This window comes from Aethalodelphis obliquidens, unplaced genomic scaffold, assembly GCF_003676395.1.
Source record: "Aethalodelphis obliquidens isolate GAN/ISIS:26980383/991018 unplaced genomic scaffold, ASM367639v1 scaffold2, whole genome shotgun sequence".
Taxonomy (NCBI): domain Eukaryota; kingdom Metazoa; phylum Chordata; class Mammalia; order Artiodactyla; family Delphinidae; genus Aethalodelphis; species Aethalodelphis obliquidens.
Genome location: NW_020837946.1, coordinates 27,653,802 through 27,681,620, shown reverse-complemented (window position 1 = coordinate 27,681,620; position 27,819 = coordinate 27,653,802). Strand labels below are relative to the sequence as shown.

The 27,819-nt window shown below is 36.1% G+C and overlaps 1 protein-coding gene across 1 annotated transcript in view; it reads left to right on the top strand.

Annotated features, from left to right (window-relative positions):
• PTH2R (parathyroid hormone 2 receptor) overlaps positions 1 to 27,819 on the top strand; it is a 106,550-nt gene that overhangs the window by 31,120 nt on the left and 47,611 nt on the right. The window contains exons 3-5 of the mRNA XM_027122658.1: positions 17,831 to 17,941; positions 18,050 to 18,171; positions 26,298 to 26,395. Coding sequence (XP_026978459.1) covers positions 17,831 to 17,941; positions 18,050 to 18,171; positions 26,298 to 26,395 — 331 coding nt within the window. The remainder of the gene's footprint in view (positions 1 to 17,830; positions 17,942 to 18,049; positions 18,172 to 26,297; positions 26,396 to 27,819) is intronic.

Below are 27,819 nucleotides of genomic sequence, written 5' to 3'. Positions count from 1 at the left end.
TATATATATATCTTAAAATATCCCACTCTGAGGATGAATTTTCTTGCTTCATATATTTTGAAAATATGTTATTGAGTATATACAAGTTTATAAATGTTATACTTCCTAGTAAATCAAACATTCCATTGATATGAAGAAGCCTTCTTTATTTCTAGTTTACTTTTGTTTTAAATATTAACTAATAAACATCCCAATCCAAAAATGGGCAGAAGACCTGAATAGACATTTCTCCAAAGAAGATATACAGATTGCCAACAAACACATGAAAGAATGCTCAACATCACTAATCATTAGAGAAATGCAAATCAAAACTACAATGAGGTATCACCTCACACCAGTCAGAATGGCCACCAAAAAATCTACAAACAATAAATGCTGGAGAGGGTGTGGAGAAAAGGGAACTCTCTTGTACTGTTGATGGGAATGTAAATTGATACAGCCACTATGGAGAACAGTATGGAGGTTCCTTAAAAAACTAAAAATAGAACTACCATACGACCCAACAATCCCACTACTGGGCATATACCCTGAGAAAACCATAATTCAGAGAGAGTCATGTACCACAATGTTCACTGAAGCTCTATTTACAATAGCCAAGGCATGGAAGCAACCTAAGTGTCCATTGACAGATGAATGGATAAAGAAGATATGGCACATATATACAATGGAATATTATTCAGCCATAAAAAGAAATGAAATTGAGTTGTTTGTAGTGAGGTGGATGGACCTAGAGCCTGTCATACAGAGTGAAGTAAGTCAGAAAGAGAAAAACAAATACCGTATGCTAACACATATATATGGAATCTTAAAAAAAAAAAAAAAAAGGGTTATGAAGAACCTAGTGGCAGGACAGGAAAAAGATGCAGACATTGAGAATGGACTGGAGGACACGGGAGGGGGAAAGGTAAGCTGGGAGAAAGTGAGAGAGTGGCTTGAACTTATATATACTACCAAAGGTAAAATAGATAGCTAGTGGGAAGCAGCTGTATAGCACAGGGAGATCACCTCGGTGCTTTGTGTCCACCTAGAGGGGTGAGATAGGGAGGGTGGGAGGGAGACGCAAGGGGGAAGAGATATGGGAACATATGTATATGTATAGCTGGTTCAATTTTTTTTTTTTTTATGTAAACACATACAGTGTATTGGACCATTTGGGCAGGAATTAGTCTCACTCTACATATAATGGACAAAAGTGATCATTATTTCATTAGTCATTGTTGATTCAATTTCTTATAAAGCAGAAACTAACACACAATTGTAAAGCAATTATACTCCAATAAAGCTGTTAAAAATATTAACTAATATATAATATAAAATTATTATATTAAAATAATAATATTTAATAAACAACATTAGTTCTTTCTTCTTTGGTATTTGCCTTGCACATCTTTTCCCATCCTTAAGAAACCTTTAATTATTATACAATACACATAATATTAAATTAATCATACTAAATGTTTTTAGATGTACAGTTCAGTAGTGTTAAGTGTATTCACATTGTTGTGCAAACCAATCGCCAGAAAATTTTCATTTTGCAAAATTGACACTCTAAATCCATTAAACAGCAATTGCTTATCTTTTCCCATTCTTCTGTTAAACTTTTCTGTTTACTTATGTTTGGGGAGTATCTTTTATAAAGGAGACACAGGTGGACTTCTTGTTATTCTGTTAGGCTTTGTCTATTAACTGAAGAGTTTAGCTAGTTACATTAATTATGATAATGAATATACAGTATTTGAATTTAATTTTACCATCTTATTTGGGCTTTTAATTTCACCAGCTCTTCCTGTGTGTCCCTTCTACTCCCCGCTTCCACCTTCTGTTGTCTTCTTTTGAATTGATTGAAACTTCTTTCCTTATTTTATCCTCCCTCCCCCTACTAGTTTGGAAGATATATGTTATATTTAATTCTTTAGTGATTAACCTAGAATTTTTTCATGTATATTTAAGAAAGTTTAATGTTATCAATAACTTCCCTCTCTCAAATAATGAAAGCATTTTGAAATACTTTGCTTCCAAATTATATGCTATTATCATATAGTTTTATCTTAATTGTATGTTTTTATAATTTTTCTTCTTCCTGAAATCCATCTTTTTTTGATAGTATTTTATTTAAATTAATTTATTTTTTTAACATCTTTATTAGAGTACAATTGCTTTACAATGGTGTGTTAGCTTCTGCTTTATAACAAAGTGAATCAGTTATACATATACATATGTCTCCATATCTCTTCCCTCTTGCATCTCCCTCCCTCCCACTCTCACTATCCCACCCCTCTAAGTGGTCACAAAACACCGAGCTGATCTCTGTGTGCCATGCGGCTGCTTCCCACTAGCTATCTATTTTATGTTTGGTAGTGTAGTGTATGTATGTCCATGCCACTCTCTCACTTTGTCCCAGCATACCCTTCCCCCCCACCCGTACCCTCAAGTCCATTCTCTAGTAGATCTGCATCTTTATTACCGTCTTGCCCCTGGGTTCTTCTGACCATTTTTTTTTTCTGTTTTTAGATTCCATATATATATGTGTTAACATATGGTATTTGTTTTTCTCTTTCTGACTTACTTCACTCTGTATGACAGTCTCTAGGTCCATCCACCTCACTACAAATAACTCAGTTTCATTCCTTGTTATAGCTGAGTAATATTCCATTGTATATATGTACCACTACTTCTTTATCCATTCATCTGTCAATGGACACTTAGGTTGCTTCCATGTCCAGGCTATTGTAAATAGAGCTGCAATGAACATTTTGGTACATGACTCTTTTTGAATTATGGTTTTCTCAGGGTATATGCCCAGTAGTGGGATTGCTGGGTCATATGGTAGTTCTATTTTTAGTTTTTTAAGGAACCTCCATACTGTTCTTCATAGTGGCTGTATCAATTTACATTCCCACCAACAGTACAAGAGGGTTCCCTTTTCTCACACCTGCTCCAGCATTTATTGTTGGTAGATTTTCTGATGATGGCCATTCTGACCAGTGTGAGATGATATCTCATTGTAGTTTTGATTTGCATTTCTCTAATGATTAATGATGTTGAACATTCTTTCATGTGTTTGTTGGCAATCTGTATATCTTCTTTGGAGAAATGTCTGTTTAGGTCTTCAGCCCATTTTTGGATTGCATTGTTTGTTTTTTTGATATGGAGCAGCATGAGTTGCTTGTATGTTTTTGAGATTAATCCTTTGTCAGTTGCTTCATTTGCAAATATTTTCTCCCATTCTGAGGGTTGTCTTTTGGTCTTGTTTATGGTTTCCTTTGCTGTGCAAAAGCTTTGAAGTTTCATTAGGTCCCATTTGTTTATTTTTGTTTTTATTCCCATTTCTCTAGGAGGTGCGTCAAAAAGGATCTTGCTGTGATTTATGTCATAGAGCATTCTGCCTGTGATTTCCTCTAAGAGTTTGATGGTGTCTGGCCTTACATTTAGGTCTTTAATCCATTTTGAGTTTATCTTTGTGTATGGTGTTAGGGAGTGTTCTCGTTTCATTCTTTTACATGTAGCTGTCCAGTTTTCCCAGCACCACTTATTGAAGAGGCTGTCTTTTCTCCACTGTATATTCTCCTTTATTAAAGGTAAGGTGACCATATGTTTGTGTGTTTCTTTCTGGGCTATCTGTCCTGTTTCGTTGATCTATATTTCTGTTTCTGTGCCAGTGCCATACTGTCTTGATTACTGTAGCTTTGTAGTATAGTCTGAAATCAGGGAGCCTGATTCCTCCAGCTCCGTTTTTCTTTCTCAAGATTGCTTTGGATATTCGGTGTCTTTTGTGTTTCTAAACAAATTGTGAATTTTTTTTGTTTTAGTTCTGTGAAAAACGCCAGTGGTAGTTGGTAGGGATTGCATTGAATCTGTAGATTGCTTTGGGTAGTATAGTCATTTTCACAATGTCGATTCTTCCAATCCAAGAACATGGTATATCTCTCTATCTATTTGTATCATCTTTAATTTCTTTCATCAGTGTCTTATAATTTTCTGCATACAGGTCTTTTGTCTCCTTAGGTAGGTTTATTCCTAGATATTTTATTCGTTTTGTTGCAGTGGTAAATGGGAGTGTTTTCTTGATTTCACTTTCAGATTTTTCATCATTAGTGTATAGTAATGCAAGAGATTTCTGTGCATTAATTTTGTATCCTGCTACTTTACCCAATTCATTGATTAGCTCTAGTAGTTTTCTCATAGCATCTTTACCATTCTCTATGTATAGTATCATGTCATCTCCAAACAGTGAGAGCTTTACTCCTTTTCCAATTTGGATTCCTTTTATTTCATTTTCTTCTCGGATTGCTGTGACTAAAACTTCCAAAACTATGTTGAATAATAATGGTGAGAGTGGGCAACCTTGTCTTGTTCCTGATCATAGTGGAAATGGTTTCAGATTTTCATCGTTGAGGACGATTTTGGCTGTGGGTTTGTCATATATGGCCTTTATTATGTTGAGGAAAGTTCCCTCTATGCCTAGTTTCTGGAGGGTTTTTATCATAAATGGGTGTTGAATTTTGTCCAAAGCTTCCTCTGCATCTATTGAGGTGATCATATGGTTTTTTCCTTCAATTAGTTAATATGGTGTATCATGTTGATTGATTTGCATATATTGAAGAATCCTTGCATTCCTGGGATAAACCCCACTTGATCATGGTGTATGATCCTTTTAATGTGCTGTTGGAATCTGTTTGCTAGTATTTTGTTGAGGATTTTTGCATCTATGTTCATCAGTGATACTGGCCTGTAGTTTTCTTTCTTTGTCACATCTTTGTCTGATTTTTGTATCAGAGTGATGGTGGCCTCGTAGAATGAGTTTTGGAGTGTTCCTCCCTCTGCTATATTTTGGAAGAGTTTGAGAAGGATAGGTGTTAGCTCTTCTCTAAATGCTTGATAGAATTCTCCTGTGAAGCCATCTGGTCCTGGGCTTTTGTTTGTTGGAAGGTTTTTAATCACAGTTTCAATTTCAGTGCTTGTGATTGGTCTGTTCATATTTTCTATTTCTTCCTGGTTCAGTCTCAGAAGGTTGTGCATTTCTAAGAATTTGTCCATTTCTTCTGGGTTGTCCATTTTATTGGCATGTAGTTGCTTGTAGTAATCTTTCATGATCCTTTGTATTTCTGCAGTGCCAGTTGTTACTTCTCCTTTTTCATTTCTAATTCTATTGATTTGAGTCTTCTCCCTTGTTTTCTTTATAAGTCTGGCTAATGCGTTTTCAATTTTGTTTAACTTCTCAAAAAACCAGCTTTTAGTTTTATTGATCTTTGCTATCGTTTCCTTCATTTCTTTTTCATTTATTTATCTGATCTTTATGATTTCTTTCCTTCTGCTACCTTTGGGATTTTTTTTTTTGTTCTTCTTTCTCTAATTGCTTTAGGTGTAAGTTTAGGTTGTTTATTTGAGATGTGTCCTATTTCTTAAGGTAGGCTTGTATAGCTATAAACTTCCCTCTTAGAACTGCTTTTGCTGCATCCCATAGGTTTTGGGTCATTGTGTGTTCATTGTCATTTGTTTCTAGGTATTTTTTGATTTCCTGTTTGATTTCTTCAGTGATCACTTCGTTATTAAGTAGTGTATTGTTTAGCCTCCATGTGTTTGTATTTCTTACAGATTTTTTCCTGTAATTGCTATCTAGTCTCATAGCTTTGTGTTTGGAAAAGATACTTGATACAATTTCAATTTTCTTAAATTTACCAAGGCTTGATTTGTCACTCAAGATATGATCTATCCTGGAGAATGTTCCATGAGCACTTGAGAAGAATGTGTATTCTGTTGTTTTTGGATGGAATGTCCTATAAATATCAATTAAGTCCATGTTGTTTAATGTATCATTTAAAGCTTGTGTTTCCTTATTTATTGTAATTTTGGATGAGGTGTCCATTGGTGAAAGTGGCGTGTTCAGGTCCCCTACTATGATTGTGTTACTGTCGATTTCCCCTTTTATGGCTGGTAGTATTTGCCTATATATTGAGGTGCTCCTATGTTGGGTGCATAAATATTTACAATTGTTATATCTTCTTCTTTGATTGATCCCTTGATCATTATGTAGTGTCCTTGTCTTTTGTAATAGTTTTTGTTTTAAAGTCTATTTTGTCTGATATGAGAATTGCTACTCCAGCTTTCTTTTGATTTCCATTTGTATGGAATATCTTTTTCCATCACCTCACTTTCAGTCTGTATGTGTCCCTAGGTCTGAAGTGGTCTCTCATAGACAGCATATATACAGGTCTTGTTTTTGTATCCGTTCAGCCAGTCTATGTCATTTGGTCAGAGCATTTAATCCATTTACGCTTAAGGTAATTATCAATATGTATGTTCCTATTACCATTTTCTTAATTGTTTTGGGTTTATTATTGTAGGTCTTTTCCTTCTCTTGTTTCCTGCGTAGAGAAGTTCCTTTAGCATTTGTTGTAAAGCTAGTTTGGTGGTGGTGAATTCTGTTAGCTTTTGCTTGTCTGTAAAGCTTTTAATTTCTCCATCAAATCTGAATGAGATCCTTGCTGGGTAGAGTAATCTTGGTTGTAGGTTTTTCTCCTTCATCACTGTAAATATATCCTGCCACTCCCTTCTGGCTTGCAGAATTTCTGCTGAAAGATCAGCTGTTATCCTTATGGGGATTCCCTTATGCGTTATTTGTTGTTTTTCCCTTGCTGCTTTTAATATTTGTTCTTTGTATTTAATTTTTGATAGTTTGATTAATATGTGTCTTGGCATGTTTTTCCTTGGATTTATCCTGTATTGGACTCTCTGTGCTTCCTGGACTTGATTAACTATTTCCGTTCCCATATTAGGGAAATTTTCAACTATAATCTCTTCAAATATTTTCTCAGTCCCTTTCTTTTTCTCTTCTTCTTTTGGACCCCTATAATTTGAATGTTGGTGCATTTAATGTTGTCCCAGAGGTCTCTGAGACTGTCCTCTATTCTTTTCATTCTCTTTTCTTTATTCTGCTCTGCAGTAGTTATTTCCACTATTTTATCTTCCAGGTCACTTATCCGTTCTTCTGCCTCAGTTATTCTGCAATTGATCCCTTCTAGAGAATTTTTAATTTCATTTATTGTGTTGTTCATCACTCTTTGCTTGCTCTTTAGTTCTTCTAGGTCCTTGTTAAACGTTTCTTGTATTTTCTCCCTTCTATTTCCAAGATTTTAGATCATCTTTACTCTCATTATTCTGAATTCTTTTTTTGGAAAACTGCATATTTGCTCTTCATTTGTTAGGTCTGGTGGGTTTTTGCCTTGCTCCTTCATCTGCTGTGTGTTCTCTGTGTTCTCATTTTTCTTAACTTTCTGTGTTTGGGGTCTCCTTTTTGCAGGCTGCAGGTTTGTAGTTTCCGTTGTTTTTGGTGTCTGTCCCCAGTGGCTAAGGTTGTTTTAGTGGGTTGTGTAGGCTTCCTGGTGGAGGGGACTAGTGCCTGTGTTCTGGTGGATGAGGCTGGATCTTGTCTTTCTGGTGGACAGGTCTACGTCTGGTGGTGTGTTTTGGGGTGTCTGTTGCCTTATTATGATTTTAGGCAGCCACTGTGCTAATGGATGCAGTTGTGTTCCTATCTTGCTAGTTGTTTGGCATAGGGTATCCTGCAGTGTCACTTGCTGGTCGTTGAGTGGAGCTGGGTCTTGGCGTTAAGATGGAGATCTCTGGGACATTTTCGCCGTTTGATATTACGTGGAGCTGGGAGGCCTCTTGTGGACCATTGTCCTAAACTTGGCTCTCCCATCTCAGTGGCACAGCCCTGATGCCTGGCTCGAGCACCAAGAGCCTGTCCTCCACACGGCTCAGAATAAAAGGGAGAAAAAAAAAAGAAAAAACGAAAGAGGAAGATAAAATAAAGTAAAATAAAATAATGTTATTAAAATAAAAATAATAATTATTAAGAAAAAAAATTTTTTAAGTGAATAAAAAAGAAAAAGAAAAACGGACAGACAGAATCCTAGGACAGATGGTAAAAGCAAAGCTATGCAGGCAAAATCACACACAGTAGCATACACAGACACACTCACAAAAAGAGAAAAAGGGAAAAAAAATATATATCGTTGCTCCCAAATTCCACCTCCTCAATTTGGGATGATTCGTTGTCTATTCAGGTATTCCACAGATGCAGGGTATATCAAGTTGATTGTGGACATTTAATCCATTGCTCCTTAGGCTGCTGGGAGAGACTTCCCTTTCTCTTCTTTGTTCGCACAGCTCCCAGGGTTCAGATTTGGATTTGGATCCACCTCTGCGTGTAGGTCTTCTGAGGGCGTCTGTTCTTCGCTCAGACAGGACGGGGTTAAAGGAGCCACTGATTCGGGGGCTCTGACTCACTCAGGCCGGAGGGAGGAAGGGGTATGGATGTGGGGTGAGCCTGCAGCGGCAGACGCCAGCGTGATGTTGCACCAGCCTTAGGCATGCCATACGTTCTCCCGCAGAAGTTGTCCCTGGATCACAGGACCCTGGCAGTGGCGGGCTGCACAGGCTCCCGGGAGGGGCGGTGTGGAGAGTGACCTGTGCTCGCACACAGGCTTCTTGGTGGCTTCAGCAGCAGCCTTAGCGTCTCATGCCCGTCTCTGGGGTCCATGCTGATAGGTGCGACTCGCGCTTGTCTCTGGAGCTCCTTTAAGCGGCGCTCTTAATCCCCTCTCCTCACGCACCAGGAAACAAAGAGGCAAGAAAAAGTCTCTTGTCTCTTAGGCAGCGCCAGACTTTTTCCCAGACTCCCTCCCGGTTAGCTGTGGTGCACCAGCCCCCTTCAGGCTGTGTTCACGCAGCCAACCCCTGTCCTCTCCCTGGAATCCGACCTCCGAAGCCCGAGCCTCAGCTCCCAGCCCCCACCCTTCCTGGCAGCTGAGCAGAGAGCCTCTCGGGCTGGTGAGTTCCGGGCACCAATCCTCTGTGCGGGAATCTCTCTGCTTTGCCCTCCACACCCCTGTTGCTGTGCTCTCCTCCGTGGCTCTGAAGCTTCCCCTCTCTGCCACCCACCGTCTCCACCCGCGAAGGGGCTTCCCTAGTGTGCGGAAACCTTTCCTCCTTCACACTGGTGCAGACCTCACACTGGTGCAGGTCTCGTCCCTCTTCTTTTGTCTCTGTGTTTTCTTTTTTCTTTTGCCCTACCCAGGTACGTGGGGAGTTTCTTGCCTTTTGGGAGGTCTGAGGTCTTCTGCCAGTGTTCAGTTGGTGTTCTGTAGTGGTTGTTCCACATGTAGATGTATTTCTGATGTATTTGTGTGGAGGAAGGTGATCTCTGCGTCTTACTCTTCTGCCATCTTGAAGCCGTTCCCGAAATACATCTTTTTAAAGGATTTCTTTACATTGGAATCTACTTATAGTGAATTCTCTCAGTTTTTGTTTGTCTGAAAAGGTATTTATTTCGGTCTCAATCTTCAGAGATACTTTTTCTGGATTTATGATCCTTGGATGAGAATTGTTTACTTTTATCTCCTAAGGATATTGTTTTACTTTTCCACCCTGGCTTCCATGGTTGTTGTTGACAAATCAGTTCTCAGTCTTTGTTGGTGATTTGTTTTTCTCATTGGCTCGTTTTAAGAGTTTCTCTTTGACTTTGATGTTCTGCAGTTTCATGCTGTATCTAGGTATGAGTTCATTTGATTTCTGGAGTCTAAGGTTCTGTGTCTTTTTTCAGTGGTGGGAATGTTTTGCTATTTTGTCTTTGAAAATTTGCCCTCCCCTATTCTCCTATTCTCTGTTTCTGGAACTTTAAGTAGACAAGTATGGGAACTTCTCACATTACCCTTTGTATCTTTATGTCTTATATGATTTCCTTTTCTTTGTTTTTCTACTGCTGTTTTGTTAATTTCTGCAAATATATTTTCCAGTTCACCAACTCTTTGTTCAGCTTTGTCTAATGGCTCTTTAATCCATCCATTAAGCTAATTTTGATTATTCTATTTTTCAGTTTTTTGGGATCTTCCTATTTAATTTTGATAGTTTCCTTATCTTAAATATCATTTTAATCTCTTTTCTTTTTCCTTCTTAGACACATTTTATATTCTGCATTTGCTATTAAGAGAACCACAGACTTTGCTTGTCAATACTGGCTACCACACATCGGGGCTTATTTCCTTGTGTGTCTAATGACTTATGATAAAGAACTTATAAGGTACTCATGTAATGAGGTACTCTTCCAAAATTTCTGTTTTCTGCAAGGTGCCTAGTGGAACTGTTGATCTATTTCCAGTTTAAACTAAGACCACAGATTAGACCACACATTAATGTGAGCTTGTGGTTAGAAATTGACAGAGAAGAATCGTTTTCTCCATTGTTTCCTAGTCCAACTCTAAATGCAGCCAGGAGTGAAACAAGCCAATCTCTTTCTGAAAGATACTTTTGTTTCTTGTTCACTCACTAAGGCGTTCATATTTTGGGGATCCTGGAGTTATACAGGAGTTTCCAGTCCAGTTTCCCACTTCATCAGGTCTCAGACTCATCTTTTGTTACCAGAATACAATCAAAATCCAGGCTCTTAGCCAATAAGTCAGTAGAGGCCTCTAATGTAAGCCCCAAATGCAGTGCCTACTGATCCTACGGAATAATTTCTGGTCTCAGATTTATTCCTATAATTTGTAGCCAGCTAAGCCATGTTTTAACAAAGAAGGTTTTTATATTAATTCAGCCTTTGTAGGTGTCTTATACTAGGAAAGAGTTCTCTGAATGGCTAGACTAATAATGTCAGGAAAGGGAATCACTTACATTACCTTTAAAGAACACTGACCCTGATATCTCAAACATGTAGGTCTACTAACAAAGAGCAACACTGTCATGAAGGAATTTATAAAGATTGTTATCTAGGAGGGCTAAATGAACTATTTTCTATGAAGTCTCATGAAATTTTGAGCTGGAAGACATCTTAGAGACTATCTAGTCCAACATTGTCATCTTTATTGTCCCTTTAACAGTTCAACAAAGACATTATGTGCCTACAGTGTGGTGCTTCTGTAAGTAAGCACTGGAAAAAATGAATCAAAGTCTGTCCTTACCCCATGGAAATGATGATCTAATAAGGGGAGTAGACACCTTTCAGATGGTGTGTAAGTGTAACAACAGAGGTATCACAACTATGGAACCACTGAAAAAGCATCTTAATTCATCAGGGAGGAATCAGAGAAAGCTTTCTGGAGGAGCAATCTTGAAATTAAAGGAGTAGGATTTAGATGTGTACAGGAGGAAGTAAAAAGACATTCCTGGCAGAGGGTCGGCAAAGACAAGCAACTGGGAATCAGTCACACACCACAAGAGTTAAAAAGAGTAAAAGATCTGGATGTAAACTTATGTAACATCTAAAATTTGTGATGGTGCAACTCATGTGAAATGTGTAGATGAATAAATATTAAAAGAGAAAAGGCACTTTCTTTGAGATCTTTCTCCATACAATAGGATAGAATTAAATCTGGACGAACTTTGGTCTCCCTTTCAATGAAAAATGTCTATATATGTAAAATGACTTAGCATTTCTTCACTTTACAAGTGTGAAAAGATAAATTACATTTTGAATTCACTAGTTAATTTAAGAAGTTTTCATTTTAAAATTCTTCTAAAATTGAGAGATGCATATCAGAATATTTAGGAGTGAGCTGTTATGCTGCCTGCAACTTACTTTAAAATACCATAGCATTCATTTAGATGAAATAAATATGGTAAAATATTACCAACTGTAAATTCTAGATTGTGGGTATATAATATCCTCTGTTTTATTTCTGAAAAAATTTTATAATAAAAATAAAATATAATTTTTCTTCTTATCTATGAAAGAAAGAAAAGAAAACATAAATGCAAATACCTCATTATACAACTATTTATGTATTTAAGAACAAAACCCAAAATATTAATGATCCCAGTTTTATTTCACAATTGTATGGTTGTATTATGTTTTGGGTAACTGTAGAACTGAAAAGAGTCAAAGTTATATTCTCCAAATTTTAGTTTGCTCTGTGTAAATTTCATGGTTTGACAAGTTTCACTAATGGTCAGTTTGTCCTGGCACACACAAAAGATTACAGGGAGTGTAATTAATGGTGTTAATTTATAAAGGGAGTTTGGTGACTCATTAGGCAATTAATTAGTTTCTTGCTAAATAATGAAAGTATTTACTTGCATAGAATGTGAAATGATGATCAAAGAGATGTTATTTAAGATCTCTGTATTAACTGTATGAGGGCATGGCTTTCACAATCTTTTCAACCTTTTGTGAATATTGATTATTCTCTTTGTCAAAGAGCCACCAGAGAGATGATTACAATCTACAGAAACATTATTCTGGGGGAGTGTTGGTTTTCTGAATTTTGAAATATGTCTGTGTGTGGGATGGTATCTTTTTTTTTTTTAAAGGACATGCTATTCTATTTTACTTTTTAAAATTTCTTAAAATTGAAGTATAGTTAACTTACAATGTTGTGTTCATTTCAAGTATACAGCAAAGTGATTCAGTTTTATATATATATCTATGTTATATATGTTGTTTCCATTATAGGTTATTACAAGATATTGAGTATAGTTTCCTGTGCTCTACAGTAGGTCCTTGTTGTTTACCTATTTTATATATAGTAGTGTGTATATGTTAATCCTAAACTCCTAATTTATCTCCCACCCCCACCTCACTATCCCCCTTGGTAACCAATAAGCCCCTTTGGTAACCAATAAGCTTGTTTTCTATGTCTGTGGGTCTATTTCTGTTTTGTAAATAAGTTCATTTGTATCATCTTTTTAGATTCCACATATAAGGGATATCATATGATACTTGTCTTTCTCTGTCAGACTTACTTCACTTAGTATGATAATCTCTAGGTCCATCCATGTTGCTGCAAATGGCATTATTTTATTCTTTTTTATGGCTGAGTAATATTACATTTTATATATATATACCACATCTTCTTTATCCATTCCTCTGTCGATGGACATTTAGGTTGCTTCCATGTCTTGGCTATTGTAAACAGTGCTGCAGTGAACATTGGGGTGCGTGCATCCAGGAGTGGGATTGCTGGGTCATATGGTAGTTCTATTTTTAGTTTTTTAAGGAACCTCCATACTGTTCTCCATAGTGGCTGAACCAATTTACATTCCCACCAACAGTGTAGGACGTTCCCTTTTCTCCACACCGTCTCCAACATTTATTATTTGTAGACTTTTTGATAGCCATTCTGATAGGTGTAAGGTGATACCTAATTGTGGTTTTGATTTGCATTTCTCCAATAATTAGTGATATTGAGCATCTTTTCCTGTGCCTGTTGGCCATCTGTATATCTTCTTTGGAGAAATGTCTATCTAAGTCTTATGCCCAATTTTTGATTGGGTTTTTTTTTAGATATTTAACTGTATGTATATTTGGACTGGTATCTTTTAGGGAACAAAAAAACGATTCCTTTTAAAGCATAAGGAAAATATCAGCAGTGTTCTTTATTGCAGTTTAAAAACTACATAATTATAGAATAAACTGATCATTGGCTTTTAGACTTCTGTGAAGACCTTAGTCCATCACATGATCAACTCTTGTCAGAAAATCTCACACGACATTGCAGCATACATTTTAGAGGGACAACTAGTTACAAGAACACAGGAATATGTGTCTGGGTCCATTTTATGTAGATTGCACCATAGATACTGTATCTGGTAAAGGATTGGATCCAGATAAATAAGGATGCATGACTTATTAAAGTTAAAGTGAATGGATGGGAAGCCATATGGAATGCTATCAAGACGTAGAAGAGTATCTAGTGCAAAGTTTATGGAAGAGATTGATTCATTATACTCTGTTTAAACAAGAAGGAAGATAAACACACACAAAGCAGGTCATGGTGGAAAGAAGTAGGTGAAGCCATATACCAGAAACAGGAGCCAGCGTAATGAGTTCCCGGATTACTTGCAATATGTAAAGCCCAGGCTTTTATTATGAGAGCAAAGTGAGGCTGTTTCCAAGAAACATTCTCTTCTATGAGAACAATGTGGTGAGGGAAGATATTTTCTTTTTCTTATTGCTTCAGCAATTCACAAAGCAAATCAAGTACTTGTTTCCATGTGATATGGTGGACACTAGCAAGTTAATTTCAGGTTTATGCTGAATTCTTTTCTGTAGAAATCGGTGTTTGCATGAGGTTCTATCATGCTGACTATTCAAAACTGAACAACTCGACATAACGAATGTTAGCTATAACAAAAATGCTCAGCTACAGTTAGTGTAATTGGTAACTAAAAAATTGAGAGAGCTGTAATGGTACTTGTGGTAGCAGAATAATGTCCCCTCAAAGATGTCCAAACCCTAATATCTGGTGTTCTCCCTGTGTATGTTATATTACAGGGCAAAAGGGCATTGCAGATGGAATTAAGGTTGTGGACCTTAAAATAGGAAGATTATTCTGGATTATTTGGATGGGACTAATGTAATCACATGGGTTCTTAAAAGTGAAAGAGGAAGGCGGAATAGTCAGTAATGGAAAAAAAGAATGGAAGAGAGACTTGAAATGTGAGAAGGACTTGATCTCCCTTGCTGACTTTGAAGATGGAGGAAGGGGGCCATGAGCCACGGAATGCAAGTGGCTTTCAGAAGTTGGGAATAGCCCTCAGCTGACAGCCAGGAAGGAGATGGGAACCTCAGTCTTATCACTACAAGGAAGTAAATTCTACCAACAACTGGAATGAGTAAGGAAATGGATTTTCCCCCAGAGCCTCAGAAAGCATCACAGTGCTGCCCAGCCGTTGATTCAGCCTTGTGAATCTATAAGCAGAGGTCTGGCTGAGCTCACCGGACTTCTGACCTACAGAAAGAGTGAGATAATAAATTTGGGGTATTTGAAGCTGCTAAGTTTGTGCTAATTTGTTATGGAAGCAATGGAAAATGAATACAGCACTCATGAAAAATAGTCTCTTTTGGGTAAGTTGGAATATGACATGGCTGATAGGCTCTCTTCTTGAAAGTTTCATACACAACTAATGGAAGCGAGTCCTGAAAAACACAGAGTGGCAAACGCATGAAACAAGGCAGGAGAAAATATTTGCAAAGGAACCAACTGACAAAGGATTAATCTCCAAAATACACAAATAGTTCATGTAGCTCAATACCAAAAAAACAAACAACCCAATCAAAAAATGGGTGGAAGACCTAAATAGACATTTCTCCAAAGAAGACATACAGATGGCCAAGAGGCACATGAAAAGATGCTCAACATCACTAATCATTAGAGAAATGCAAATCAAAACTACAATGAGGTATCACCTCACACCAGTTAGAATGGGCATCATCAGAAAATCTACAAACAACAAATGCTGGAGAGGGTGTGGAGAAAAGGGAACCCTCTTGCACTGTTGGTGGGAATGTAAATTGGTGCAGCCACTATGGAGAACAGTATGGAGGTTCCTTAAAAAACTGAAAATAGAATTACCATATGACCCAGCAATCCTCCTCCTGGGCATATACTGAGAGAAAACCATAATTGAAAAAGAATCATGTACCACAATGTTCATTGCAGCACTGTTTACAATAGCCAGGACAAGGAAGCAACCTAAATGTCCATCAACAAAGGAATGGATAGAGAAGATGTGGTACATTATATACAAGGAATATTACTCAGCCATAAAAAGGAATGAAATTGGGCCATTTGTAGAGATGTGGATGGACCTAGAGACTGTCATACAGAGTGAAGTAAGCCAGAAAGAGAAAAAAAATATCATATATTAATGCATATATGTGGCACCTAGAAAAATGATATAGATGATCTTATTTGCAAAGCAGAAATGGAGACACAGACGTAGAGAACAAACATATGGATACCAAGGGGGAAGCGGGGCTGGGATGAATTGGGAGATTGGGATTGACATATATACACTATTGATACTATGTATAAAATAGGTAACTAATAAGAACCTACAATATAGCACAGGGAACTCTACTCAGTGCTCTGTGGTGACCTAAATGGGAATGAAATCCAAACAAGAGGGGATATATGTACATGTATAGCTGATTCACTTTGCTGTACAGTAGAAGCTGTCACAGCATTGTAAAGCAGCTATATTCCAATAAAAATTAATTTAAAAAAACAGACAAAATTCCTCACCCTCAAGCTCCTTAAATCCTATGTTTTAAGAAAATGATAATAAAATAACACTTAATAGTGGAAGGTGATGAGAGCTCAGGTGAAAACTATAGTAGGAAAGGGGATAAGGAGTATGGGTTGGGGTGGGTGAGTGGGGAATAAGCCAGGGGAGAGAGAAGATCCTGAGGGGCCATTAGGCCTTGAAAAGACTGGGCTTCTGCTCAGAGTGAGATGGGAAGCCTTTGGAGGATTTGGGGCTATTGCATGAAGAATAAATGAGAGGAGAGCAAGAATGCAATCAAGAAGACCCATTGGGGGCCATTGCAGTAATTCAGTCTGGAGATATGGTGGCTTGGACCAGGGGTTTGACAGTGGACATTGTGAGAAGTAATAAGGTTCTGGATTCATCTCGAGGAGAGTAGAGTTTCTGAGAATTTTGTGTAAGATGAGTGTTAGACTCAAAGAAATTACTAATAATTGGTAAAAGGGCAAACCCAAATCTTGGAGCTTACCTGTGAAGCTCAATCTATTTCATGTGTCATATGTTTTAACAGTAAATTTTTTAAAAATCTAGGGTAAAAAATGTAGTTACAACTATGATAGACTTTTACTAACAGAAATTGTTCTTATCTCCCGAATCATCCCACCCCGCCCCCTTCCCCCTTAGTATCCATACGTTTGTTCTCTACATCTGTGTCTCTATTTCTGCTTTGCAAATAAGTTCATTTGTACCCTTTTTCTAGATTCCACATATAAGCGATATTATCCGATAGATAACTAATGAGAACCTACTGTACAGCACAGGGAACTCTACTCAGTGCTCTGTGGTGACCTAAATGGGAAGGAAGTCTAAAAAAAGGGGATATACATATAGGTGTAGCTGATTCACTTTGCTGTACAGCAGAAACTAACACACCATTGTAAGCAACTATACTCCAATAAAAATTAATAAAAAAGAAATTGTTCTCAATGAATTCTGATGTTTCTTTTTTTAAACATCTTTATTGCAGTATAATTACTTTACAATGGTGTGTTAGTTTCTGCTTTATAACAAAGTGAATCAGTTATACATATACATATGTTCCCATATCTCTTCCCTCTTGCATCTCCCTCCCACCCTCCCTATCCCACCCCTCTAGGTGGTCACAAACCACCGAGCTGATCTCCCTGTGCTATGCGGCTGCTTCCCACTAGCTATCTATTTTACATTTGGTAGTGTATATATGTCCATGCCACTCTCTCACTTTGTCACAGCTTACCCTTCCCCCTCCCCATATCCTCAAGTCCATTCTCTAGTAGGTCTGTGTCTTTCTTATATATTAATTGCTATAACTCATATATATTGGAGTCACTAAAATATGTTTAATTTATGCAAATCAGATGTTCCTATCAATGGGCCTTTGATGAGGCTAGGTGGATGAGTTTTGGGGTATTTGCATCAAATCTACCCCATTCTAGTTTCCAAAACTACCGATTTGTTTTACAGTGCCTGTGTTTTACATAGGCAGTGACCTGAAATTTTGTATTTTTTTTTTTTTTTTTTTTTTTGCGTTACGCGGGCCTCTCACTGTTGTGGCCTCTCCCGTTGCGAGCACAGGCTCCGGATGCACAGGCTCAGTGGCCATGGCGCATGGGACTAGCCACTCCGCGGCATGTGGGATCTTCCCGGACCGGGTCATGAACCCATGTCCCCTGCATTGGCAGGCGGACTCTCAACCACTGCGCCACCAGGGAAGACCCCATGAAATTTTGTATTTTGAATGCATTCATTCTCTGCTTCTAACTGCATCTTTGTTTATTTGCTTTTTAATTTTTTTCCTTATCAGAGGGAAATTGTTTCCCAGAATGGGATGGACTCATCTGTTGGCCTAGAGGAACAGTGGGGAAAATGTTGGCTGTCCCATGCCCTCCTTATATTTATGACTTCAATCATAAAGGTATTGAATTTTTCTGAAATGATTAATTTGGAATAGAAATATATTTTTTTTTATAATGGACTCTACAAGAACTGAGCAGTCTCAGTGTTTTTCTTCATGTCTTCACAGGAGTTGCTTTCCGACACTGTAACCCCAATGGAACATGGGATTTTATGCACAGTTTAAATAAAACATGGGCTAATTATTCAGACTGCCTTCGCTTTCTGCAGCCAGATATCAGCATAGGAAAGGTAATGGTATCTTTGTATTTGTGAACCCCTAAGGGAAATCAAAAGTCTTTATACAATTCTTGATTGTCAACCACTATTATAAAAATCCTTATATTATATGACACAAAGATCAAAAAATATAAAAGCAAGTTTGGAATCTTTTCAGATACCTAGTTAAAGAAAGGTCTAGGATCTGAAACATTTTTTTTTCCTGTTTTAAGAAGTTAGTATTTTATTTTATTTTTTAAAAGTTAATTTTTATTGGAGTATAGTTGCTTTACAAGGTGTTAGTTTCTACTGTACAGCAAAGTGAATCAGCTATACATGTACATATATCCCCTCTTGTTTGGATTTCCTTCCCATTTAGGTCACCACAGAGCATTGAGTAGAGTTCCCTGAGCTATACAGTAGGTTCTCATTCATTATCTATTTTAGGACCTGAAACATTTTGATATTTTCTTTAGGTTAGAGTGACCTGGCTGAGATATATGCATATATACTTATAAATATGTGTCTGTTGTATTATATTATGTTTACATTACACTATATGATGCTACATTATTTATGTATAAAAATTCAAATTGGTAGTCAGCAACGTGATGCATGATTTTTTTCTTGGTTACCTATGAATGGCTACATCTCATCTCACTCTATTCCTGGAGGAGCTTTGTATTTTTGAGATGTATTTTCCATATCATAAGATTTGCCAGCAGGTGATTTCATTAGTATATGAACGATTAGAGTTTCAGAATTAAAGAGGAGCAAGGGGTGTCTTATAGGTCTTCTCACACAATACCTTAATTTTACACGTGTGAGGCAATTCAGAACCAAAAGTTAAGTGTTGGTCAAAGTGACACAGCTGGATCATGGCAGGGTCAGTGCTCTTTCCGGTATGGTAATCATATGTAAATTTCAAAAACTTCTAGATAGTTACTTTTAGGTTATATGTGGTGGATTAAAAGTTATGCCTAAATTCCTATCACGCAGACCTCGTCAGTAAAATGCATGATGCTATAAGCATATGATGCTAGGAATGAACATGGCAAGTTGATGTATAAATGATTTTATGAGGATCCTGAGAACAGTCATAATACATAACTCTCCTAACATTAGACATTTTTCTTTATGCTTGATGATATTTATTTTTTGGTGGGGAGGGAGGGAGAGCAGTGGCAGAAGTGGTAAGTTGGAGTTTTCTTCGTTTGATTTATTTTTTTTTGGCCGTGCTGAGCGGCATGTCGGATCTTAATTCCCTGACCAGGGATCAAACCCACGCCCCCTGCGTTGGCAGTGCGGAGTCTTACCCACTGGACTGCCAGGGAAGTCCCTGTTTGATTTTGCATTAATAGTCAGAACTTCTTTTCTTAACTTTTTTTCTAGCACAAAGCACTACCACCTTAATGACTCTTTAGTAAATTGCCAAAAGACCTCAGTTTTGTATTTCATTGTTGACATACTTCTTAGATAAAATTAGTCAATGTGAGGAGACAATTATGTACTCTACAATGGAACCAAAGCCAACAATGAGTTAATATAAAATACTTCAAAATAATTTCAATTTCATTGATATAAACATTCACAATAGTTAGTATACTCTGCTATGAATTTGTGCATTAAATGATGATAAGGGCAAGTCTTCACAGCTTTTAAATGGCCATTAAATTATATCATGATTTTATTTACACTTAACTCTATTCAGAATATTACAACCATTCTTTTTAATTACTATGTATTCCAAGAATCAAAATAGCTAAGGATGGTGAAATACCCAAAATACATACTATTTTATATAAACATGATTTAAAAGTTAACTGAAAAATTTGATTTTGTTAGTGTAAGTAATTTTATCTCCTTAATCAAAAATATAAAGAGTGTTTTCTGTTGTTTACAACCCTTAAGCAATAACTTGAGAAAACTTAAGAATGTAAATATCTTTTAATAAGAAAACTGGATACCTTCTAAAGTTTTGATATAGTGTAGGGCAAAATGATATTACTTATGAGATATTAATTATTAATGGTTATAATCAGAGTTTTTGCATAAAAAAAGGTAAAAATGAAAAAGTGCATTTAGAATAAATGCCACATCTTTATAGGGGACATAAGGTAAAGATTTTTAAAACATCTATTGTTTTGTTCTTTAAATAATTTCCATATCATTGACTTGACAAAATGAGCTAATTACTTTCAATAAAAAAAGCAAGAAAACTCTTATGATGGGCCATGAGGTTGTTAAATTCTTTAGAGTATGATATTTTAAATAGTAGCATACTGTAGAAATTACCATATATCTCATGTCTAAAGGTTATATGGACTTTTGGACAGTAATTTAACAATATATATTAAGAAATTTCAAGGGGGTCATATCCTTTGATCTTATAATTATACTTCTAAGATTCAAGCATAAAGATTTGAAGTGGGGGGAACTGAATGGAATAATATTCATTGAACCATTAATTATTATAGTGAATATTCTGAAGAATTTAAATTTCCAATGAAGAAATGGTTAAATAAGCTCAAATATATATTTTGTGTAAAGAGTTTGTGGTCTTGGGAAATTCCTTTGTTATACAGTTACCTGGAAAAAAAAATCAGATAATAAACTTGTATATAAATTGGGAATGCAAATATTCAAAACAGTAGGAAATGATACATAGAAATAGAGTGAAAAGAAATACATGAAATACAGTGTTTCTTTTTGCTTGGTGGGAATTAGGGAATTTTTTTCCTTCTCTTTTTTGTATTTTACACATTTTCCAGATATTTTCTATAAAAAGTTTAACATTTTATTAAGAGAAAATAATATGTAATAAATGTTTTAAAAAAGAAACAAGAGACAAAGTCAGGATGTGGGAAGTTGCCACAATAAGAATAAGTTGAGTAAGATGCAAAATTAATAATTTGTAAAAACCTATCAGTAAGCTGAGGATGCCAAGAAATCTAAATGAACCTAATTGCAGAAGTGGGAAAGCCCTTCTTATGAGAGAAAAGACCTATGGCTGCATTTATCCCTGGCTCTGCACCAGAAGAGGAGCAACCAGGCTATGGAAGGGGATAAAAAGAAAAGAACCAGACTTTTAAAACAACTTTTATCAGACAAGGACTGGAATAAGGGCTTAGAATTCCAAGGAATGAACCCCAGTCACAGTGAGCTATTACCCATCATCCAATTCTTTCCCATAAGCCTTCACTGAGTGTCTAGAGCCAGTGTGCCAAAGGCTGGGGTGTAGCAGGTGGGCCAAGAGAAATTTCCCAAGATGTGCGTAGGACCCTCACAGAATGAGAGTGAGATGAGATGTCGCCATTCATAGGTAACCAAGAAAAAAATCATGCATCACGTTGCTGACTACCAATTTGAATTTTTATACATAAATAATGTAGCATCATATAGTGTAATGTAAACATAATATAACAGACACATATTTATAAGTATATATGCATATATCTCAGCCAGGTCACTCTAACCTAAAGAAAATATCAAAATGTTTCAGGTCCTAAAATAGATAATGAATGAGAACCTACTGTATAGCTCAGGGAACTCTACTCAATGCTCTGTGGTGACCTAAATGGGAAGGAAATCCAAATAAAAGGGGATATATGTACATGTATAGCTGATTCACTTTGCTGTACAGTAGAAACTAACACCTTGTAAAGCAACTATACTCCAATAAAAATGAGTTGTAAGCTGAAGGCATGGCATGGAACAGAGGAGCTAAGAGACATCTCTTGGGGTATATGTGGCTCTCTTTAAGTGCATGACTGCTGCAGCTCATAGACCAGGGGGAGGGCAGGAAAGCTGAGACAGACCCCCAAGATGACAAATCTCACTAAGTGAAAGGCAGCAGCCTGACAAAATAGAGCTGAGAAAGATCTTTCCTAGGCACATGATATCTTCATCCAAAGCAAGGCAGTGGCTAGCTGAGAACTGGAGCAGAGCATAATGGAGTGACATCTTCTGAGATGCAGAAAGCCCAGGGCAGAGCTGGAGAGCAAAGTGAAATTTCCAGCAGCTCCAAAGCTGATGGATGGTTCAAAAAGCAGAAAGAGTCCTTCTGTGGCTTGGAAAACTGTCAGATGGACTAAAACCCATATACTGGCCACTAGAGGCTGCTGGTGCTCAGATCCCACAATCTGCTGAAGGAAAAGTCTCGAATCTGCTCTCAAAACCTAAAATCAGGATAAAGGGAATCATAAAAACAAAAAAACCAAAGCACTACAGCAAACCGAATCCCAGTTTAAAAACAAAGTAATCCATCCTCCCAACCCAAGAAGCCTGGTAGAGGAAGAGGACTGCCCTTTTCAGGCTGTTAATATTATATACTCCAGTCCTTACTCTTCTTTTACTTACAATGCCTGTAGTGTAATAAAAAATTACAAGGTAAGGACCCAAAATCTAGAGTAAAAACAAAAGCAGGAAGAAACAGATGATCCAGATGTTGTAATTTGCAGATGAGGACTTGATAATTATTATAAATATGTTAGATGATTTAGTGAAAAAGGTGCATAAAACAGGTGGGAAAATCAGCAGAGAAATGAAAACTTAAAGAAAAAGGAAATTGTAGAATTGAAATATTCAATTAAAAAATGAAGAAGTTATTTGATATGCTCAACAGCAAACTGGACACAGCATGATAAAGATCAGTGAACCTAAAGAGAGGTCAGTAAAAATTATCCAACTGAAGCATTAGGAGAAAAAATAAATTAAAAAAACAGAACCATCTGAGACTGTGAGATAATATGTAATTGTCTAAACATATGTGAAATTAGAGGTAAAGAGAGAGGGAAAGAATAGGACAAAATAAATATCTGAGAAGGCAATAGCCAATAATTTTCTAAAGTGGATGAAATAAATCAATCCACAGGTTCCAGGGATTCAGCAAACCCTATGCAGGGTAAATAAAAAGAAAACCATACTTAAACACATCATAGTTAAACTGCTGTGAATCAAAGTAAAAAGAAAATCTTAAAAGCAGTGAGAGAAAAAGGGCACATTATATTCAGGGGAGCAACAACTAAAAAGATACTGTGTTTTAGTAATAAACAGTGGAGGCCAGAATACAATGGAATGATATCTTTAAAGTGATAATATTCATTAAGACAGAGGCAAAATAATGATATTTTTCAGACAGAAAATATCCGAGACAGGTTATCTTCATCAGCCTTTCAGTATAAGAAATGCTCAAAAAAATTCTCTAGGCAGGAGAGAAATATACCAGATGGAAGCATAGATTGTCAGAAAGGCATGAGGAGTACCAGAACAGGTGTATATGTGGATAAAAATAGCAGACTAAAATAATAAACAAAACTATATACCTATCCTTATTTATTGCTATGTTTATATCTATCGTTATATCTATAATTTAATTCATTTAAAATTTGTTGACTGCTTAAAGCAAACATAATAGCCTCTTATTGGGGTTTATAAATTATGCAGAACAAAATCTAAAAGGGACAAAGGCTAGGGGAGCAAAATTGAGTACATGATTGTAAAGTTCTATTTATATGGTGAAATAGTTCAATATTACTTAAATGTAAGCTCTAATAAGTTCAGATGCATAACCAAGTCTCTATAGTAACTGCTAAAAAATAACACAAGTTTTGGGAATTCCCCGGCATTCCAGTGGTTAGGATTCCAAGCTTTCACTGCCAAGGGCCAGGGTTCAACCCCTGGTCAGGGAACTAAGATCCCTTAAGCTGCCCCCCACCCCAAAACAAAACAAGACAAACCCACATGTGAAATACTAAGAAATACTTGATTGATTTCCCCATCCCCTACCCCCCAATAAAAGGTAAGGAAGTAGGTACAGAGGAACAAAGAAGAGATAGGACATTTAGAATGCAAATACCTGTATGTTAGATTTAAACCCAGCCATAGCAATGATTGTATTCAAGGTAAGTGAACTGAACATTTCGCTTAAAAGGCAGAGGTTGTCAGAATGGATAATAAAAGTATGAATCAGTAGTTTGCTGTCTTTGAGAAATGTACTCTAAATATAAAGATACAGATAAATGTAATTACCAAGACGGAGGGACATTTCAAATTATAAAGAATCAATTTACCAAGAGGAAATAATCCTAAATATACATGCTTTAGGAGCTCCAAATTACATGAAGCAAAATTTGTCAGAGCCAAAGGGAGAAATAACCAAATTACAGCATGTTGACATTTTAAAGAATGCCATTTTCTTAGTAATTGATAGAACAATTGGACAAAACCTTCTATAGAATATATTTCAAACAATTTGAATAAATTGACATTTATAGATTAGTATTCACAATAACTGCAAAATTTACATTCTTTTAAAGTACTCACCAAAGTTTTATCAAGATAGAACATATGCTGGGCTATAAAACAAGTTTCGATAAATCTCAAGATTAAAATCTTATGGAGTATGTTCTCTGACCACAAAAGAATTAATTGAAAATAAATTAAAATATGTATACAATTCATAAATTGTTGGAAATTATGTGACCAATGGCAAAAGTTTGAACTGAATAAATATGAAAGCTCAATATATATAAAAAATTGTGGGAAACAGCAAAAGCAGAGTGTAGAGAAAGATTTATACTTTTCAATGTTTAATTAGAATAGAAGAAAGGTGAAAATTCAATGATCAAATCTTCCACATTAAGCTACATAATGTAATACCGAGAGCCACCACCGAAAGCACTATACAAAAATATAAGTCAAAATGGAATTCTACAAAGTGTTCAAGTAACCAGGGATGGCAGGAAAAGCAAAACACAGAAATGAAAAACATAACAGAAAATAAAAATATAAAATGATGGACTTAGCCTTAACATATCAATATTATATTAAAAGCAAATGGTCTTAATATACCAATTAACAGAGATTGAAAGAGTCTATAAAAAACATGACCCAACTTTGTATGTTATCTACAAAGTTTGAAACTCTTTTCAAATATGGTATATGTAGGTCACATGCATACCATGCAGTACTATGCAGCAATAAAAAAGAACAAACTTGGTATGTGTAACAACTTGAATGCATCTTGAGGTTATTACTCTGAGTGAAAAAAACCAATCTCAAAGATCATGTTCTGTATGATTTCATTTCTATAACATTTATGAAATGACAAAATTATCGAGATAGAAAACAGATTAATGTTTGGCAGGTGATAAGGATGGTGGAGAGGAACAGGGTAGGTATGACTGTAAAGGAAACAGCACAAGGAACATCTTTGTGGTGATGGAATAGTTCTATATCTTGGTTGCAGAGAAGGTTACAAAAATTTTCATATGTAATAAAATGACACAAAACTGTAAACACATGAACTGCACCAATGCCAAATTCCTGGTTTGATATTTTAGTGAACTTATGTAAGATGTAAGCATTGGAGGATACTGCGTGAAGGGTACATAGGACCCTTTTTACTATCTTTTCCACTTCTTTTGAATCTAGAGTTATTTTAAAATACAAAAAAAAAAAAGGAATGAACCATTGATTAATGCAACAATATCAGTGAATATCAAAACAGTATATTGACAAAAAGAGTATATACTATATAATTCCAAGAAATATAAGAACAGTTGAGAAATATATGAAGTACGTGAACAGATAAAGCCAATTTGTGGCGACAGAAATTGGAACAGTAGTTACCTGGGGGTGGATGGTGGGTGGATTTTTGACTAGCAAGTGGCACAACGAACTTGGTTTGTCAAAACCCATCAAACTGCTCATTTTAAATCTGCACATTTTGTTTCATGTAAACTACAGCTCAATAAAAAAGCTAAAGAAAACTAGAACTAATATTCCAAAAGTGACATATTTTTTTTACCAGTTTTAAAATAGTCTGTAATATGTGTTTTATTTACTCCAAATATCACATGTTAGATATACAGTTCCAATTAGTTAAAATGAACACTGTAAAAATACATGAAGTAAATTTTGTAACATTGAATTTGGCCTCACTTAAGCAAGAAGAAATGCCAAATATTTTAATTATATCTTTAACCCTGACTTGAATTTAGGGAGTAAAAGGAAGGCCAGAAAAATAACCTGTATATTATACGAATGTGGTCACACGTTGCCTATCTTTAAAGAGGTTAAAAGCATGATTTTTAAGTTTATCTACATCAAATTATTTGTTCAAACCTGCTTTTCTGATTAAATCTGTTGCCCTCCAGCAAGAATTCTTTGAACGCCTCTATGTCATGTACACTATTGGTTACTCTGTCTCCTTTGGATCTCTGGCTGTGGCTATTCTCATCATTGGTTACTTCAGGTGAGTGATTCCCAGTCACTTTCTCCATGAAGGGGTAGTTAGAAAATGGAAATAGAGGATTTAGAAATTAACAGAAACTATAACTAAAAGAAAAATTTTATATTTTGTTTCCTATTATCTTACAATCCTCTCTTCCTTGAAACTTCTCATACCTATTTCCTAGTTTACTTTTCTCCTCTGATTTATAGCTGTCTAATGTATTATCTGATGTTTTACTTATTTATCTTTTTATTTTTTGTCTCTCCCTCTACAATGTAAAGCCACACAAGAGTAGGCATTTATTTTTTTCTGTTTGCTCATTGCTGCACTCTCAGTAGTACTTGATATGTCCTGGTGCTCAGTAAATGTTTGTTGAATTAATAAATAATGACTAGTTGTAATATTCCAACCACTTCCAACAGTTTCTCATATAGTAGTGGTATAGTGGTGTAGTTTATATTTCCAAAGCATTTGCTTTATTGATTTACTAGTCCATTGGTTCAACAAGCGTTTTTCTCTATCATGTGATAGTCCCTTTTTGGTATTGATGGAGGCCAAGCTAAGATATGTTGAAGACCAGAAAAGTAGTATATACACCATTGAGAGAAACTGACACATTAGATGATTATCAATTAAAATATTATTAGTACTGTAATGCAGGTTTCATAAAGGACTTTGGGAATACTAAGGAACTAGTCTAAAACTAATAAGATAAGGGAGAGAGATTTCCCAGAACAACTGGTGTGTGAGCTGATACTGAATGATGAGAAGGAATTTGGCACATTCCAAATGATGGGAACAGAATGTACAAAGGTCAGAGGCACAAAGGAGCAGAGTATACACAGGGAATATAGAAGGGTCCCATATGAATGCAGCATTTGATGCCTAGGGAGGAGTGGCCATATGGGAATGGCCAGGGAGAAACTAGATTTTGTAGCATTAGGTTTTACAGGCTTTTGTCAAGGGCTTTGAATTTTGTCTTATAAGGTAGTGTACAGGGAGCCAATGAAGTTTTTAACTAGAAGGGTAACACGATCACATTTCTGGGGTTGTAGAGGGGTTCCTCAAAATAACCTCGTGAAGTTGGCTTGGCAGGGATGATCTCATTTGAGAGACAAGAAACTGAAGCTCAGTGTTCAAACTCACAAGGTCATAGGTGGTCCAGCTGGAAACAGAACCTTCATCTTCTGACTCGGATCCAGAGTTCATTCCATTACATCAAAGTTAGCTGTGGTTGTTCAAAATAATAGATAGATATTTATGAGAATAAGAGTTACATGAAATTTCAGGAGGATACAAATGACTAAGTAATAATTCCTCAGTTTACATAATAGTTTATCAGAGTATTTAACAGTAGATTCTTTCTATATTATGAAATATAAAAATATATTACTGGATTAAAACATTTCTTCTTTTTCTTCTGGATTAAAACATTTCTTACTTCC